General features: G+C 38.7%; 1 protein-coding gene across 1 annotated transcript in view; it reads right to left on the reverse strand.

Moving 5' to 3' along the window:
- IPCEF1 (interaction protein for cytohesin exchange factors 1) overlaps nucleotides 1-20,270 on the reverse strand; it is a 182,038-nt gene that overhangs the window by 35,749 nt on the left and 126,019 nt on the right. Inside the window, exons 8-11 of the mRNA XM_045865784.3 lie at nucleotides 15,707-15,780; nucleotides 14,125-14,196; nucleotides 8,807-8,865; nucleotides 7,399-7,487 (exon numbers count right to left, since the gene is read on the reverse strand). Coding sequence (XP_045721740.1) covers nucleotides 7,399-7,487; nucleotides 8,807-8,865; nucleotides 14,125-14,196; nucleotides 15,707-15,780 — 294 coding nt within the window. The remainder of the gene's footprint in view (nucleotides 1-7,398; nucleotides 7,488-8,806; nucleotides 8,866-14,124; nucleotides 14,197-15,706; nucleotides 15,781-20,270) is intronic.

Here is a 20,270-nt window from a genome sequence, read left to right on the forward strand (position 1 = left end):
GACTCGATCTCAGGACCCTGGGATCATGACCTGAGCCGAAGGCACACCCTTAACAGACTGAGCCACCCAGGCGCCCCTAGAGTATTTCTAAAACATAAAATAGATCACAATATTGCCCTGCTGAAAATCCTCTAATAACTGCCCATCACAAGTAGAAAAATAGCCACAGTCCTCATTATAGCTGAGAAGGTCTACGTGGACCCCTATCTGCCCCGCCAGCTACATCTCCCTCCACCTCCCCCTCCCTCTCCTTTCCAGTCACAGCGGCCTTCTTTCCATCCCTTGAGCACAGGTTCTTTCTGCCAGAAACGTTCTCTCTGTGGATTTCTGGGTGGCGCTTCCTTCTCGCCATTTTGGTGTCAATTCAAGTATCAGCAGCCTCTTCCCTGACCGTCACAAAGAAGATCCTCCCCACCCTCAACCACAGCCACTCCCTAGCACATTACCCCTGTTTATCTTCTTCACAGCATTTATCAGCACTTGAGACTATTTGTTTGAATTACAAATTTATTGTGCCTCTTCCTCAACTTAGAACTTAGCCTGCTCTGGGGAAAAGATACTATCTATTTCAATTCAGCATTCTCTTATCTGCAACAGGACCTGGCACATGGTTGATACACAAAAAAAGTATTAGCTGCCTGCCTGACTGACTCATATTTATCAAGAGGAGCAAATGGGATAACATGAAAGAATATTCTTAGTAAAAGGTGAAGCTAAGCTTGCAAAGGATATTTGTGATAGTTATATTTATTTCTCTTTGACTTCCTCGTTTGTAAAATGCAGAACTTTTGTCAAAGTAAAATGAAATCATCTTCCTCAAAGCCACGTGAAAGTACTAGACAAATGTAAAGTAGCTATGTTCTAATTTACATGGGGAAATAACATTGGAGCAAGAAATCAGCAGAAAACGTGGATGAAGTTACAATTACCCACTTGCCCATTTACCAGTCCATTAAATAAAGATTTATTTCATTTCAAATTGTGGTAGGCACAGTCATAAATGTTGTGGGTAAGAAAAAAGATATTGGACACTGCCTCTGACTTTACGAATTTAATAATTAGAGGGGCGCCTGGGTGGCTGACTGTTGGTTTCAGCTCAGGTCATGATCTCAGGGTCCTGGGATCGAGGCCCGCATCGGGCTCCACACTCAGAGGGCAATCTGTTTGAGATTCTCTCTCTCCCTCTCCCTCTGCCTCTCTCCTTGCTTGCATGTGTGCTCTCTCTCCAAAATAAATAAATAAATCTTAAAAAAAAAAAAAAAAAAAGAATTGAATAACCAGAGAAATAAACCAGAAACACAAAATCTGTAATTCAAGGCAAATGATAATATGAAAAATGTTCCCCCCACCCCACCCCACAAAAATAGAAACATAAAGAGTTCAGAAGAGTTCAGAAGAGGGCAGGATTATCCTGATTTAGAGGACCAGGGAAGCTTTAGTGAGGGAAGTCACATTTAACCCGGAGATGGCGGAACAAGGGTGGGAGCACGCGGCTCCCACAGTGGAGAAACTTTATCAATGCAAGTGCAAGAGCAGAAAAGTCTGGAAAGCTTTGGGGAGACAGCAGGCAGTTTACTGGGCTGCTGAGAAAGGAGAAATCAGCAACAAGAACGTAATGACAGCTGGAAGTAAACCCAAGGGCCTTAAATACCACACCAAGTCGAGAAGTAATTTGATAAGCAACGAGGAGTCACTGGAAGGTTTTGTGCAGGTCAATCAATACCATCAGAACTGAGCTTTGGGATGACAAATCTGAACGTGGTTTTTTAAGAGGAGAGAGATATTAGAGACAGAGAAAGAAAAATACCTGCTGTTTCTATGACTTGGGCAAGAGCGATTGCAGGCCCCAACTGGGACAGCGGCAGTGGGAACGGGAATGGAAGGCATGAGGGGTTGGGGGCAGCCCCATGCCTTGTGATGGACTGCCTGAGGAGGAGTCTGAAATAAACTGCTGAAGCAAAGGACAAAGATGTAAATGCTAATTTTAGAAGTCTTGAAATCAGGCACACCTGAGTGGCTCAGTCGGACAAGCAGCCAACTCCTGATTTCGGCTCAGACTGTGATCTCAGGGCTGTGAGATTGAACCCTGCATCGGGCTCCATGCTCAGCAGGGACTCTGCTTCTCTCCCTCTCCCTCTGCTCCTCCCCCCACTAGGGAACTCATTCTCCCTCTCTCTCTCTCTCAAAAAAATAAATCTTAAAAATAAAAAAGAAGAAGTAGTCTTGAAATCAGTTAAATGTTCAACCATAGAGCTTGCGACAATTCCTGCAAGGATGAATTTTCTTTCTACCTTTACCTAGCTTGTATTTGTAGTGACTGATAATTTTTCATAAAATTATCTCACTTGTGAGCATTTCTGTTATATGGTACACATATCAAAAGATCAAGTGACTTTAGTAAGCAGCTGTGTGAGAGTCGTCCTACCAAAATTAATTTGAATTTCTAAAACCGGGCGCCTGGGTGGCTCAGTTGGTTAAGCGACTGCCTTCAGCTCAGGTCATGATCCCAGGGTCCTGGGATCGAGTCCCGCATCGGGCTCCCTGCTCTACAGGGAGCCTGCTTCTCCCTCTCCCACTCCCCCTGCTTGTGTTCCCTCTCTCGCTGTGTCTCTCTCTGTCAAATAAATAAATAAAATCTTAAAAAAAAAAAAAAAAGAAAAGAAAAAAAATGAATTTCTAAAACTGATTTTACCCCTTTCTGTGTTTCATTTTTTACTTCCTCCTCTGCCACTGGCCAAGGGGCCATGGTCTACAGTGTTTATTTTTATTTACGGCTCCTTTGGTTGGCTTTAGATGATATTTTTCATCATTTAGATATAAAAGGAATTGTACTTTTAAAAAGCATCAAAATATGAGGACGACCACGTTAAGATAATGTACAGGAGCTGTCTGAAGCTGTGGTTTATAAGTACTTATCTTCTCAGTTTCTCTCCTATCTGATCCACACACTGGGTGGTCTACCTTCCAACCAAATTCAAAAATCTGCCCATTCCATTTTTCAGTTATGCTCTGACCTGCATCACCACCATCTCCCACACCAGATCACTGCAACCCTCCCTTTGATTTCTTTGCTTCTATCCTACCCCCCTCCCACCTCCGAGGGTCTCTCCCACACAGTAGCCTGAGGGGTCCTTTTAAGAGGGAAACTGATCACATCACTCCTCTGCTCAAAACTCCCAAAGGCTCCCTAAGTAACTCAAAATATCAAAGTCCTTGTGGGGCCCTGGGGCTCTACATGGTATGGCCATCATTACCCTCCAAGATCATTTCCTGCTATTCTCATCTTAACTCACCCTGCTTCAGCCACACTGATCTCCTTGCACTGCTACCTATACACCAAGGAGATCTTGTCTCTAACTGTTCCCTTTGCTTAGAAAACTCCTTCCCAAACATCCACCTGACTGTCTCTCACACCACTTTTCAAAAGTTTTGCTCAGACCTCTCACTCAGGCCTCTCCTGGCTACTCTGTTCACAGTCCCAGTCCCACCCCCAGCACCCTATCTCCCCATATTCACCGTATTCTATTTCTACTACGTAGCAGATAATTTACTTAGTATATTGATTATTTATTATATTACAGAGACTATATTATATTATATAATTATAATTATATATTATAATATATACTTATATAAATATAATTACATATTATATTATAGAGACTATATTATAGTCTCTCTCAACTAAAAGTTTGACTCCATGAAGAAATAAATCATTGTCTTTATTTACTCATGTGTCCCAAATATTTAGAACAATGGCTCTCAACAAAATTAGTTAAATGAATAAATATATAAACATAGATCGAGGTACCAGACAATGCTTGTTCATAATTAAACTTAGAGAACAAACATGTGTAACCAATTTTTAATGATGGTTAAGCTCTTAAATCACTTTGGAACTTACTGAGTTTGAAAGGTGAATGAAGTCAGATCCTTTTTTGCTCTTTTGTGGGTTTCAAGGAATCATGGATTTCAAGGAATCCTAGATACTGATTTCTACAGAGAAACTTCCCAAGTGAAATCTACAGGGTCCCATCTATTTTAAGCCTTTTTAGTAAACCTGAAAAAAGGTCCCCATTTCTAATTTCTCTGTGAATCAATGGATGTCCTTTCCACTCTCCAGCCTGTGAAGTCTTCCCAAGAAGAAGCAACATAAACAGAAACCTCTTGTTCCCTCAGGCAAGACCCTGAAGCGTTCTTTATTCTCTCATGGAAGGTGATGCCACCCACGAGAAGCAGAGGTCCAAACTGGTCTGCTGCTGAAGTCTTACAGTTTGCAGCCATTAGAATGACTGGACATTGAATTACATTTTTAATTCCAGACTCTAATTTTGGGGAGATAATTTTCTAGACTAGCATTGTTTTATATTTTTGAGTCATCATTCCAAAATGAAAGTTCATGACCCAAAAAAAATTTTTTAAAGGTTTTATTTATTTATTTGACAGAGAGAGACACAGTGAGAGAGGGAACACAAGCAGGGGCAGATGGAGAGGGAGAAGGCTCCCCCAAATATTTTTTTAAAGCAAGAACTTAGAGAAAAAAATTTGCACCTAGGTTTATATAGCTCAGTCATAGCTAGCCCATGCCAGGTTGAGCCAAAACAATAAGTTGATTCATTCTCTGGATAAAAGTCACCATGAGGGCGCCTGGGTGACTCAGATGGTTAAGCGTCTGCCTTCGGCTCAGGTCATGATCCCAGGGTCCTGGGATCGAGTCCCGCATCAGGCTCTCTGCTCCTTGGGAGCCTGCTTCTCCCTCTGCCTCTCTCTCTGTCTCTCATGAATAAATAAATAAAAATCTTAAAAAAAAAAAAAAAAGTCACCATGAGTTCTTCAATTATCATCTGTTTCAATAAAAAGCTTAAATGTTATTTTAACCAAGTGCCTTGCATGTCTGTTTTTAAGAAACAAGAGGAAACAAAAACAAAATCTGCCTGGACAATATGTGAGCAGGAGGAACATATTCTGTTTCTAAGGAAAATAAAACCTAACTGTTCAACATGTATCTATTTCCAATATATTTCTTCAGAAAAAAAAAATAGCCTTAGTGGCCTTCCAGAAAAATGCTCAACTTAGAACTTTAAAAAAATAACATTTGATTAATGACTCAGAAATTTTTAAAGAATCCTCCTACTTCGATGACCTAACTTACTGGTCTCATATGCATCCCTTTGTTTGTTTGTTTTGAAACAAGCATTCCATGAGCTTCTACTGTAACATCAGGAAACACTGTCATGGTATAATGCAATTGAGCCATGATCCCTCATCTAAAAAGACAATTTGGTTGCTGTTACTTTCAAGTAGAGTTCTAGATACCTGACAATGCTCTTAGTAACCTGTGACAGTAGTTGCCCCTAGAAAACTAAAAATCACAGTATTTTAGAACTAAAATAAATCATCTAAGAGTCATGGCGGGGGGCCAGGGGGAACAGTAGGAGGGAGAGAGAATTTCAGGAAGAGAAGGATGGAGGACTGACCAAATCACTGTGTGTCACAGGTTAAAATAGGAGAAACAGAAAAGAAGAAAAGACAGAGATAGACAGAGATGGAGACAGAGAGACAGAAACAGAAAGAGAGAGAGGGAAGAGAGACAGAGACAAAGAGAAACAGAAACAGAGAAACTAAACAAAAATATATGCTTCTCTATTAAACCAATGCATGTCTATTTGTCTTTTCTAAATTCAGAAACTGATTTTAAAAGAGAAGAAAGTCTACATTAAGGGCAAGTTATGAATATATTCAGATAGGATATATTGTAAGTCTAGTTCAAAAAACAGTCTAAATTTTACTATATTCAAAGTTTAATTTTATTTATATGTTGCTTAATTTAACAGACGAGTCCTATTGCATAGAGATTTTGATAAAAATACTCAGTCAACAAATATTTATTTCTGGTGTTGGTTGCTAGCTAAGTAAACTAGAAAAGGGACCACAATTCTCCACTGACAGGTGACAATAATAGAGGTCATCACTTAAATGCTATTTAATACCCTAAATCCAGAAACTGGCAAAACAGAAATAAAGGTGCAAACTTCATCACACAAATAGAAAATTCTGGCACAGGAGGTTCAGTAGGTGATGGAGCTGCTGTAACCTATCAGAACCTCTCATCACTTGGGTCCGTGGATGGAAAAGGACTGTAGTGGGGTGGAAAGAACACGTACAATAGAGTGAGACACACTGGGTTCCCTTCTGAGGTGCCCCGTTCACTGCATGAGTAGCCAGCCCATTCTACCTCTGAACTTCAGTTTCCTAAATCATGAAATGAGGACAGCCATATCTACCTTCCCATGACCTAGCTATAGAAAACAATTTTTAAAATCAGAAACAAAGGCACTAACCACAACAGAAGTGATGGATGAATCTGCCACATTGAAACCAAGAACAACTGTCTACAAAAAGAAACCATGAAACCGTCTAAAAAAGTAAAAGCCATGAAACAGAAAAGGAAATGCGCCTCACTTTTACCTGACATAGAGCTAACGGATAGAATAAAGAAACTTTATAAATACAAAATAGTAATAGTAAGACAGCTAAAAATGTGCTAAAGACTTAACAGACATTAGACAAAACAAAATCCAAACGGCCAATAAATACGAAGAGATGCTCATTGGTAATCAGTGAAATGCAGATTAAATAATACTAGTTTTCAGGGTTATTTGGGGACGGGGGCAGTAAATGGTTATATATTTAAAGCACCTACATAAGTCCTGGCACATGGTAGGTAGAAGAACCATAAATAAGCTTTCCCGAAAATTCTTGCTTGAATCCTTCTAGGGGACATCACTATAATGCCAACAAGCATCTAAATACAAAGCAACATGCCACAGTCTTAACATCCATTGATAACCTGAACTTAATGCTGGATGCTTCCAAAGCTGATATTAAACTTGGACTTCTCTCTAGTGAATATACAGAAGAATTATTCCACGTGCAGATTGAATGCTGTAACCCCACTCCTGGCTTCCTGATACCTTTCAGACTCTAATTTTCTCTTCATCTATTGCCTTCATCCCCTTTATGTTCATTTGGCATCATTATAATGCCTGCGCCCAGGACAAGCACTTTCAATTCTTTCTGAAGACCAGTAGAGTATAAATAAACATTATAAAACAAATCTCTGCAAGCCCTGGCCTACCACCTAGAAGCCCTCTGCATTACCATAAGTCCTGTCAGCATGATACATCTGTGGGTCACTCACAAATACACCAAGTTTGTCATACCAGGGGGTTGCCATGGAGAAGACTCAAAATCTGAGAACTGCACTTGCTCCTCGGCAGGTACCTTAATTTAGCCCGTTCTAAAAAATTTATCGGCCAAAGTAGATTCTATGCCACTGGAAGGAACGATGTCCACGCACTTGATCATGACCAAAAGACTACTGAGGTCAGTACGTACCAAAGGAGAGAAAGTCTCTGCAGAGTAAGGAGGGGGTGGTGTCTCCACAGCTATTTCGGGGTCCTCCTGTTCACTCTCACTGTAACATTCTATACAAAAACGAAAATGCTTAATGTTTCAACCGTGTCATCACTCATTCCATAATGCATGAGCAGAGGTTTTGCTCCATCTGGCTATTGCAATTCCAATCCGATTCAGAAAGGACTCATCTACTGAGCTACCTGGTGCAAGGGCATTACATAGGAGCAGAAAAAAAATGATAGCCATATTAGGGTTTCCGCCCTCTTGAGTGTCTAATACTTAGGAAAAGGACTAACCATAGCTCAGGGAAAATAAAATCATTCCTCAAAAGAGGTGTGAATCATATACTAAGGGATCATAAAATCAGTAGTGATTAATTTTGATCATAGGAGCCATGAGGAGCTGGAAATGGCAGGATAAGTAAACAATCAACAGCGCGCACAGAGTAATGAGAGGACCAAGTCGAGGGTGCAGGCTGAGCCAATTATACAGAGTCCCCTAAGGGATGTGGTTAAAAAAAAAAAAAAATGAAACTGAAAGTTTGCTTAAGGCCATATCATGGAAGGCTTTAAATACCAGGATAGGGAGAAGATTTTTGTATAGTGATTTTTTTCCTCACAATCTATAAATGCACTTCAAATATACAATGGGTATTGATGTTGCAGCAAAGAGGACCAAGGAGATGGTCAGGACACTGATTTCACTTTTCTATTTCTCAATTTCAGCTTTTACAATTTTTGCTATCAAAAGATGTAACTCCCCACCTTCCAATTCCCAAGTTTTATATGGCCTGTGTACTTCAGAAATAGTATCAACTTTGTGACCCCGAACCTAAAGCCTTCTTCTTCTCAATATTTAGGAGTAATTGCAACTTTAAGAAGATTTTGACTCCTGTAGCTTTTGAACCCAGAGAACTACAGACTGAGCTAAAAATATGGCCTGTGTCCCAATTTGACATTCAGTTTCCGAGCACAAACTTAGAGTAATTAGCCTCAGCATACACCTGGTGGAAATATTAAAATATCAGAGAGGAAACGGTGGGATGAAAGTTACCTGTCTAGATCATGACGAGATCATATCTCTGAGTAAGAATTCAGTGAGTGGGACAATAAAACATTTACACTGGCAGTTGTTTGAGATGTCAGTGAAGCCTACAGCTGCTAGTGTGTGGGTGAAGTGTAAAAAGCATTCTTAGCCAGCATGGGAAGCTCTATTCCATGTTGGTGAGTCTGTGTGAATATGTCTGCTTCTACATATTTCCAGATAATCTTAAATGCCAAAGTATGTTTCATTAGACAAGACTATGCATAGAACTTGACATTGTATTTCCATCCTTTCTCATCCTAATATTCTTGCTAAATTTTCAGAAATTTAAAATAGAACATACCTTCATCCTTCGTAGCAGAATCATGATGGATTATAGCTATCCCAAGCTTGTTTAACCACCTAAAATTCAAATAGAAAATAAATGCTTAGCTAAAGAGATTGATCATCTCCTATCCAACTTCCCCTAGACCCTGAAGTAAGGTCTTGTGCCAGACTTTATAATGCAATTGTCATAATTCTATAGTTGGTCTAAACTTTTCCAGAAACAGTGTAAGTTTGTGGTATCGAAACCTAAAACCACTTGTTTCACAATACTTTCCTTCCTTGGGATATTCTTTGTAAGACAAGAAACAAGGTGGTCCATTATCCAGCTTGCTAAGGTGGGCAACTACATTAAATATTCTAAATATATGAACAAGTATATTTTTGTAGTTGTGCATTTCAAATTTTTAGCAAATTTTTAGCAATCAAACCTCTATCATTGAATTTAGTAACCTTACTTAACATTAACGTCCCATCTCTATAATTCTTAAAATGTAATTTTATTTTACAAAAAAAATAAAGAGAAGATGATCCATTTTTAAGACAGGATTTTTATATTAATCAATAGAAGATCTCAGAGTTTGACAGGGGAAATGTTTAATTCCTTGAAGAATTTTATGTTAGGTAAAAAATGACAGTGTCCTATCTTCTTATCAATTTACTATCTTATTGGCAATGATTTTCAACTAAACATCAATGATAAAAATAGAACTAGACACACCTTAAGGAACTCAAACTTGCCTCATGACCTAAGGCCATTGGAGTTCCTTCTCAAGGGGTTAGTCAGGAACATATTTCATCATACAAATTCATAAAAGACACAAAATGCATCTATTTCATATGTTCCTAGCTATATAACCTTTTATTTAAAGGGGAAAATATTATTTTTGGGGTGGTAATAATCTGATTTATTTCCCACTTCTTTCCAATTTTCTATATTTTTAAAAAGTATTCCATATTATATGTTCACTTTTTTTTTTTTTTTTGAGAAACCAGGGCATTCAATAGTGGCCTAAGTCAACCAATACCAATAAAATAAGAATGCTATGCACTTATTAACTCAGTTATGCTCTCCATTTCTTCTAGTCCTGTATTGCCTCGTGAACTATCCAGCACACTGCTCCCCTACCACATAATTATCGCGTATTCCCAAGTCTTCAACTGTCAACAAATTAGGAATCCTTACCCAACCCTCAACCTGCCATGGTCTTGCCATATTTATTTTTTATTGACAGGAAATACATAAATTTCATTTTTAAAAACAAATAGGCTCTCTACAAGAAGAAAGATGAGCTTCAGCCTCATTTAAGAATCCCCTCAGGGGTGCCTGTGTGGCTCAGTCCGTTGAGCGTCCAACTCTTGATTTCAGCTCAGGTCATGATCTCAGGGGCTCCATGCTCAGCAGGGAGTCTGCTCCTCTCTCTCTCTCTTTCCCCTCCTCCCTGGCCCTCTGCCCCTTCCCCCACTTGCACACTCTCTCTAAATAAATAAATAAGTGGTTTTAGGTTTCAACACCACAAACTTATGCTGTTTCTGGAAATGTTTAGACCAACTACAGAATTATGACAACTGCATCATAAATAAATAATAAATAATAAACAATAAATAAAATCTTTTTTTTAAAAAAGGTATTTTAAGAAGCCCCTTTAGCATCATGACAAATATGAGCTCCTTAATAGCCACTTAAAACCAGACCAATACATGGGCCCAGATCCCACCATAGGAACCAGAAAGTGTTCATCAAGACCCGATAGAATAATAAAAAACCCCAAAACAAACAAACAAAACAGGAAATCACAAAAAAATATATATAAATGGCTTATAAAAAAATAGAAAAAATTTATCAGCCTCCATAGTATTTTGGGAAATGCATATACAAACACAGGAAAATATTCACCACTAGATTGGCAAAACCTAAAATACCACTGATTTCTAGGATTTAGGAGGAAACATTCTCATCCTTTGCTTAGTTGAACATCAAAATTGATACAGCCAATTTTAAAAAAGGCAATTTGATGATGCTAGTCTAAATTTAAGTATCCACCCCAATTATAAATGTCTATCCTACAAACCACAAATAAATGTGGAAGAATGTTAATTCAATAAGATTTGCAATGGCAAAAAGATAAAAACACTGATACGATATAATCATCCATTAACAGGAAAATGGATAAAGTATACCACTAATTTCATCAGTACAATCAATGTTATTACGAAGCTAATAAAAAGACTGGGATAGGAAGCCTTCTGATGGCCTGGGAAAATCCTAACATACTGTTAAGTGAAAAAAGCAAGTACAGAACAATATGATTGGCCTGATTCAATGTACTTTTAAAACTATGTATTTGTGTATGTGCATGAATCGATATGCAATGAAAACCATCAAAAAGGATGAATGTCAATCATACTGTTAAAAGTAGTTAATCTTGGGCGCCTGGGTGGCTCAGTTGGTTAAGCAACTGCCTTCGGCTCAGGTCACGATCCTGGAGTCCCAGGATCGAGTCCTGCATCGGGCTCCCTGCTCAGCGGGAGTCTGCTTCTCCCTCTGATCCTCCCCCTTCTCATGTGCTCTCTCTCTCTCAAATAAATAAATAAAATCTTTAAAAAAAAAAAATGTTTAAAAAAAAAGTAGTTAATCTTGGGACGCCTGGGTGGCTCAGTCGGTTAAATGTATGCCTTCAGCCCAGGTCATGATCCTGGGGTCCTGGGATCGAGCCCCATGTCTGGCTCCCTGCTCAGTAGGGGGGTCTGCTCCTCCCTCTCTCTCTGCCCCTCCCCGTGCTTGTGTTCTCTCTCTCTCTCTTTCTCAAATAAATAAATAAAAACTTTTAAAAAAAGTAGTTAATCCTAAAGAGAGAAGTTGAATTGGAGGGTGAAGTTGGGTGGATAAAAAGGTTTTTACTTTACCTACTTCTGTATTATAGGATCTTTTACAAGAATATATTTTGTGTGTCATTAAACTAAAAGATACATTTTAATGTACAGTTTTAAAAACTGATCAAAGCACAGTGAATTTAACAGTTCACTTTTAAAATACCAAAATAAAACTATTCTTAGTTTATACCTGATTTCCTAACTGTATATTGACCCTTCCCCCCAAAAAAACATCTAAAAGTAAAATAGACAAATTTTTTAACATATCAAGACAAAAAATATTTTTGAACTGAGAATGCTTGAAACAAGAAAAGGCATTTCTAAGTTCCTTTCCGGAACACGGAAATACAGAAATATAGCAAAACGAAAGAGTATTGACAATAAAGAAATCATTCCTCCCAGCTCTTACCTAAAACTCATATCCTTTTAATTGCCACCATTAGTTACTTGCTGTGGAAAACGTGATTGTTTAGAATCTTGTTTGACTATTTCCTTCCTGGAATCCACTGGCTTAGAGTACCCCTTTTGCTAAGAACTTTTTTAAAAAAACATTAAGGCAGTAGAAAAATTTCTATTTGTGGCTAAATAGATGGATGCACAAAAAGACTTATATTTACATAAAAGAAGATGACAGATGTTTCTTGGGAGTTTGTTGTATATTAACTCGATGTGTTGGAGGAGCACAAGTGTTAAGAAATTGATATACAAAACAAGAAGGTTCTTCCCACAAACGCGGTCTGAGAAAGGCAGCTACCAACCAGTCTTTGTTTAGACAGCAACTCTTCCATTACCCTTAATTACTTACCCCTGTACTTGTAAATTGAGAGTCCCTGCAGAACACACAGCATTTCTATTAAACGTAATTACCTTTCCCTTCATCGTCCCTGAGAGAAATGTCACTACCCAAAAATGCAGTTTCCCAAGGAAGTGAACTTCTAAAACAGGACGCATCTCTCGACACGCCAGTCCCTCCTTCCCAGATTCTCTGCATCTCATAAAGAAATACCCAGACACGTTATTTACTGGCTTAAACTGGCCACCTCAGGAAGAAAGGGAGGTCTTCAGGTGCCACTGAGAACAAATCTTTAAATGTCATCTGCATCATCTTGTGGGAGAAGAGAGAAGTTAACTTGGAGGCCCGAAGAAATTCCACTTTGGTGTTTATTACCACCACCAGAGAATGCCAGAAAGAACCACCAGGGATTAATCGGTGGCTCAGCTCCAGCCTGACCCTCACTATGGCGGGACTCCAAGCACTGCTGGGTAAAATGTTAAGCCTTTCACACACCACCGACATACCAACGGCTTGCTAATCAATAGGATTTAGTTACCAACACAAATAAAAAGAGAAATAAAAGAGTTTTGGGAAGCCTTTTATCTTCTCTGGGGGCATCTGCTCTTCTTTTTCTCAGGCGCTTGAGAAAGCCAAGGGGAGAAAGCTAAAATCAGAAAGAGGGTAGAAACAACTCCTCTCTTCATTTAAGTAAATAAAAGTATTTTATTTCTATTGCCCAGGATCTGCCACAGTGGGGCACCTAGTAGGTATTCCACTGACACATTTTTTTTTAAAGATTTTACTTATTTATTTATTTGAGAGAGAGAACACATGAGAGGGGATAGGGTCAGAGGACGAAGCAGACTCCCTGCTGAGCAGGGAGCCCGATACGGGACTCGATCCAGGGACTCCAGGATCATGACCTGAGCCGAAGGCAGTCGCTTAACCAACTGAGCCACCCAGGCACCCTCCACTGACACATTTTTATTAGTTATGTGAAGGTAATGAGGAACACTGAGAAATCTGGGAATAGGGCTTAAGTTAAATAGAAGGTCCTCTGATGTCTCAAGCACCTGAAATATATATATATAGCCTCATTCAATTAAGAGCCATTGTGATCACACTATAATCTAAACCAGCAGGGGATGGAGTGGGACAGGTAGTGTTCTATGCATTTATTCCATTTATTTAAACAGAAAAAAAAAAAAACAAACAGGAAATGGAGTTAGGGATATAAAATTTTATGTGAGATATACTCTGAGCAAAATTTTTGCAAAATTTTCAGGATAGAACATGAATTAATGATAAACACAGGGATCATCATGATAATTACACAGCACATAAGAAATCCTACAGATATTTTTCATGTAGAAGTCTAAAAGCTGTGAGATTGGTCACAGTACTTTCAGGCCTTTCTCCCTGTGATGCTGATTCTCGCTGTAACATTTTCTTATAATGACTTCTATTCTTTCCTTTCTCAACTTAGTGGTTCCCTCGGAAGAATCTTATTACTTCTTCCTAAAATAGCCATTTTGATATATGTAGTTCTCCAAAATGCTTCCAAACAGTGAAGAAGAAAGCAAGAATGCTTTAACAAGAATTGATATGAACATATGCTTAAAATTCAAACACCTGACCAAAGTAATCTATTCCCAAAAAGATTAGATTTAGCAATTTTCTCTACTTACACACTCATTTCCTGTGCATTCTCAGCTGCAAAATAAAAGATCTTGATCTGTGGATGGCTGATCTTAAAAGCACTTGAAGGGGGAAAAACACAGACACATTAAAAATTAGAAATTAGTGTTGTTGTCAATGGGTTTGAAAGTAAATCATATATGTGTGGTAAATTCACCAGCTTTCTTTGTAAATTTACAAAAAATAATTTAGTTACATTAAATACCCATTGCCTAATCTCTACTTCATGTAGAGAGCAGAGAATTAACTTATCATGTTGAGACATCCAGAAAAGGACTGAGTCTTGGCTGGTCGATAGTTTCTATTTAAACATATGGGCATATTCTTGTATTTTCATTTGCTCACTGCTTTGCTAGAAAGAGACAATAAATTAAAGTTTACGGTCTTAGAGGTGTCCCTTAAATACTCAGATCCATAAAGCAAAATATTTATTCAAATTCAATCAAATACATACAAGAATGTTATGTGTAGGAAAATAATCAAGTATAGAATTTCCACAGTGTGACAACACATCAAAAATTATATCCAAGCCTCCCCCTATGAGTAGAGGAAAAATATATTTATTGTCAGTTTAAAAGAAAAGTAGAAAACACTGAAAATTAGCAAACACTGAAATGTTTCCCCTTTATCATTAGACCAGAAGTCCTGCAGCACAGGCCAGCATTTTGGTAAATAACCAGTTTGGTCAAAACCATGAAAATCAACACAAGCTTATGTATCACTGGATACATGCAGCAACACTAGAGTGACAGAGACTTAAAACTAATACCATTTATTCATTTTCTTAGAAAAATCTAGTCAATTGCCACTATTGGTAACATAGGTCAGTAGGGAAATAAATGTCTTTCTGATAAAACGGAAAAAGATGTCAGAGGTAGAAGAACAACAACAAGAAAAAGGTGAAGAGGGCACATCTTCCAAATGTGGCTGGATGCTATCACAGCAAGAGCAGGTGAATGGGAATACAGCTGGCTGACCAGCGAGGCTCTCCTGCAAGTTCTAGGCAAGCTCAGACTCTCTAGGCTACTCCCTTCTCAGTAAAATGGGGACCATACGCTGATGACTTTTTTTGGTTCCTGTCTGTTCTCAAATCTTTTGGACTTAAATTATATCAGGGTATAATCCCAAAGTCCAAGATCTCTCAGAGAATTCTATTTCAAGGATAATAATGTTATAAACTAAGAAAAAGAAACTGGTTTTGCTATCACATCTGCAGCTCTGGGGAGTCCTATTGAACTAGTCATCCTCTTCACCAAGAAAATATCTTGACATCTGATCCCAGCCACTCGTGGATGGGAGCTTGTTTTTCGTTCCATCTCAGACACGGTTGTCAAAAATATGCCATGCCAAGGCTCCATGGGGTTTTATAATCCATCTGTTCCACAAAATGAAATTCCAGAAAACAAGAGGTTAAAAGCTTACGCTGTTGTTTAGGATGCCAACCCATAAAGTTCAAAATTCTCAGACATTTGGGTGTTACCTTCACTAACTTCCAAGTTACCATATCACTCGAGAAACTAAAATTATGAAGCGATGTTATTCTGGCTCAGAGTTTTGTGGAAAACAACTCACTGCTTTTTCTTGCATTCAGATGCTCTCTCCACAGTGAAATCGGGCAGGTTGACAAATCCATCAGCCTTCTCTGCCTGAGAAAAATACATACAATAGATATGAATAAATGAGTCAATCCTAGCAGTAAGTTTATAGAGACCATATACATTGAATAGAGATCATATAATGAAATGATAGAGAATCAAAAGATACCTCCCTGAATCAGCATAGGACTTATCCAGATACATATTTTATGAGCGACATTAATATTCTCCTGCTAAGTCCTCCAGAATCTTTCCATGAGAAGTAACATGACACAGCTCAGGGACGGCCAACTCTTTCCCTATTGCCAACCAGAGTGCAACCCCTACTCTTTCTTCAGAAAAATTAAAATGAAGCATTCAAACCTATGCCTGTCCCATCTTCCCTCTCCTGTATGAATTAATCTATCCACACTCTTCATTTGAAATACTTTTTTCTTATAAGGCTTAAAACTCAATTCTAAAGGGAACTTCCTTCTTTAAAAATGATGTATATATATTTTTTCATTCAACTCATCTATTTCTTGATGAACTGTTTACTCATCATTTCACCAATCTATCTCAAAAAGAATGTAAAGTACTTAAAGAACATAGACGGTGTAAATCAACTTTTTCTATAATGCACAATGCTTCCCATGGATTCTCATCAGCATTTATAAAAGTATAGTTTTGAAAAACTGTTAGGCTCTGGCAAGTCTACTCCTAGATATATACCCAGAAGAAGCAAAAGCAGGTCCTCAAATAAATATATGACTGTGCATGTCCACAGAAATATTACTCACAATAGCCAAAAGGTAGAAACAGTCCCATCAACAGGGGAATAGATAAACAAATTGTAGCATATCCGTACAATGGAATATTCAGCCATAAAACCAAATGAAGTGCTGATACATGCTACAATGTGGATAAACCTCAATAGCATTAAGCAAAGTGAAAGAAGCCAGACACAAAACATTACACATTATACGATTCCATTTATGTGAACTATCCAGAATAGATAAATCCACAGAGACAAAACACAGATGAGTAGTTGCCAGGGGTTGGAGAAAGTGGGGACTAGAGAGAAACTGTTTAATGGGTATGGGTTTTCCTTTTGGTATGTTGAAACTGTTTGGAACTAGACAGAGGTGGTGGTTGCACAACATTGTGAGTGTACCAAATGCCACAAGATTGCTCACTTTAAAATGAACAATCTTGGGGTGCCCGGGTGGCTCAGTCAGTTGAGCATCCAACTCTTGATTTCGGCTCAGGTCATGATCTCAGGGTTGTGAGATCAAGCCCTGTGTCAGGCTCCATGCCCAGCATGCCCCTGCTTAAGATTATCTCTCTCCCTCTCCCTCTGCCCCTCCTTCCACTCCCTCTTTAAAAAAAAAAAAAAAAAGTGGATAATCTTATGTGAATTTCACCTCAATTAAAAAACATAACCTATGTTAGGCTAAAGTATTTTTGGTATAAATTTCCATAACTGTGTTAGAAAGAAAACAACTTATATTCACCATTTGCTTCTATTTCCTCCCCTCATTCATTTCTATGCCCACTGTTCCACAGAAGCTGTAGTTACATGAACCCCAATGAGTTTCATGTTGCTAAGTCCCATCTACCTTTTTTGGTCCTCACTCGACTGAACTCTAGTTACTGATACTAAAGCTCAAGGCCTCCCTCTAGAAATACCTCATTTCTTGCTTTTTTGACATATTCCCATTGCTCCCTTTCTCCTCCAACTATTCCTTGCTTGCTTTCACGAGGTCCTCTTCTTTTGCCTGTTTCTTAAATGTCAGTGTTCCCCGGACTTCCAAACACAAACCTAATCTCTTCTCATTCCAATACTCTCTGTAGGGGACCATATACACTACTATGGCTGCATGTATCACCATGTACACACATATCCAAAATCTATACCTCAAACTGGGATTTAATCCTGAGCGCCTGTCCCAGAGATCCAGCTGCCTAGCATATCTGTTCATATGAGTATTCCATAGGTTCCCTGTTACAGATTGATATTTGTTTCCGTGAACCCCAAATTCCTATTCTGAAGCCCTAAGCCCCAGTGTAATGGTATTTGGAGGTGGGACCTTTGGGAAGTAATTAGTTTTAAATGAAGTCATGAGGATGAATCCCCCATGATCAGATCAGTGCCCTTATAAAAAGAAGAAAAGACCAGAGCCCCCCAACTCTCTCTCTCCTCTAAGTAAGGTTATGGCAAAAAAGCAGCCATCTGCATTCCAGAAAGAAAGCCCTCACCAGACAGAGTTTGTCAGCACCTTGATCTTAGACTTCCCAGTCTCCAGAACCATGAGGAATCAATGACTGTTGTTTAAGCTACCAGTTGGAGATATTTTGTCATAGCTGTACAAACTAAGACACTCCCAAAGAGTGACAAATCAACACCAAACTTGTTATCTTATTCAACAAAATGCCTGCTCCTCTTTCTCCTGTGTTCTCTACTTCAGTGAATGATACCACTTGCAATCCTGTTGTCAAGAAAGGAAATGTGGCAGACATCTTTGACTCTTCCATTCCCTTCTTAGCATGCATGTAAGTCATCACGGAGATGTATCGGCACTGCTCTGTCCCGGGATTCCTTCTGTGCACCACCTCGCACCTCCTTCAGCTCACCACTGATTCTCACCTCACTTACTGTGAAGTCTGGCAAACTGCTCTCAATCTTCCTCTAATTTTGTCCTTTCTTCCAATTTGGTGTCCAAATCACAGTCACAGCAAATCGTGACTCCTTGAACACACTTCATGTCACTTCTCTCATTAAAATCCTGCACAGTTCCCAATGGCCCTTGGGCCAAGTCTGAGTGCCTCAGCAGAGCAGTAAGGCCCTTCATGATCAAGGCCTGCTTCATTACACAATTTCATTTCCTCCAATCCCCCTGGCCCCTCACTCAACCAAAAATAAACAAAAAATTCAAACAAAGAAAAAACTATGCTTCCATTTGAGCTGAATTAGAATTGACACCAAAATTATGGCATTATTATTCTGCAGACAATTTATTTTCAGAACAAAAAGCCCATCTTAGATGATAACAAGATAAAGTCAATCAACAAAAACTGAAATATAAATCAATTATAAATCTTCATTCGGTGGAATTTTTTTCTGCACGACTGAAACGGCTGAGAGTCCTTCAACTAAGAACCAAAATGAATTTGAGTAAAAGATACCTTAGTTCTTCCTCCGTAAATCCTTCCTTCATTAGCAAAGGCATTTTTTTTTACTGTACTGAAGACATTGAAGCTGCATTCAAATTCACAGATCACTGTGTCAAAAACTGCCTTTGCCTATTTGACTTGCAAAAATGCCTTAAAAATGACAATCACATTGGGAAAATCCTAAAGGAATGACAGTTTTCTCCTCTTCCTCCTCCTTCTTCTCCTCCTACCCCCTCACATCCCTTGTTCCTTGTTATATTAACCAAAATAACTTTTCTCAAATGTATCCTTCCTCCTCAATAGTTCCTAACTTTCTGAAAAGTTACTTGAAAGTTCTGCATCAGTACCTGCAATTTTTCCTCTGTATCCTAATGTAAAAAAATCTTGTTCTCTTGGGGCACCTGGGTGACTCAATCAGTTAAGGGTCCAACTCTTGATTTCAGCTCAGGTCATGATCTAAGGGTTATCACGTTGGGCTCCACACTCAGCTGGGAGTCTGCTTGGGATTCTCTCTCTCCCTCTCCCTCTCCCTCTGTCCCTCCCCCACACACACACTCTTGTGCTTCTCTCTCTCTCCTCTCTCTCTCTCAAATAAATAAATCTTAAAAAAAAAAAAATCTTATTCTCTTGCCAGAGGTATCAAACCATCCTTTGGTTTGTCTTACCAAGTCTCGCCTTACCAAGTCTATCTTAAATTCCGAAGTGAGACAATGCTATTCCATTTCTGGTATGATGTTCAACAATCTTAAAGTTACTCTTCCTCACATATGAATCCATCCACTTTCCCCAGCAACTTTGATTTTGTTCATCTCAGTGGGATCTAATCTTCAGTTGCTGTATTAAACAGCATTAAATACACACTTTCATCAAAACTCTTAGTGTTACCCATTCATTTATTCAACAAATATTTAATATGTACCTTCTTTGTGTCATGCACTGTGTCAGACATCTGGGGTGTATTAGTGGACAAGCAGACAGAGATCTCTACCCTTGAGGGAAAACAGACAATAGCTCAACATATAAACACATTTATCAACATAAATTACATAGCCCATTGCAGGCAATAATTGCTATGGAAAAAAATAAAGTTGATCAGAGTAAAGGGGTTCTGACTATAAACAGGGCAGGTTGCCCTTCTGCTCCGAGATTTATAATGCCGTTCCAACTTCACTCCCCTAGATATAGCTCCACAAATCAACTTAGGTATGACCTTTTCCAAAACTTTTCCCCTGCTCCTCTAAGCCTAGAATAAGTCTCTTCCTCTTTGTGCCCAGAGGCAGGCTTTCCTTCTATACTTCTCTTCCTGTATTTAGTTATCTGACTATTTCTCTGTTTCTCCAAAAGCCTCTGAGCACTTTGAAGGAAATGATTTTGTCATTTATTGTTAT

This window comes from Mirounga angustirostris, unplaced genomic scaffold, assembly GCF_029215605.1.
Source record: "Mirounga angustirostris isolate CCGP_5_RB_7025 unplaced genomic scaffold, mMirAng1.0.hap1 SCAF_8, whole genome shotgun sequence".
NCBI classification, from domain to species: Eukaryota; Metazoa; Chordata; class Mammalia; order Carnivora; family Phocidae; genus Mirounga; species Mirounga angustirostris.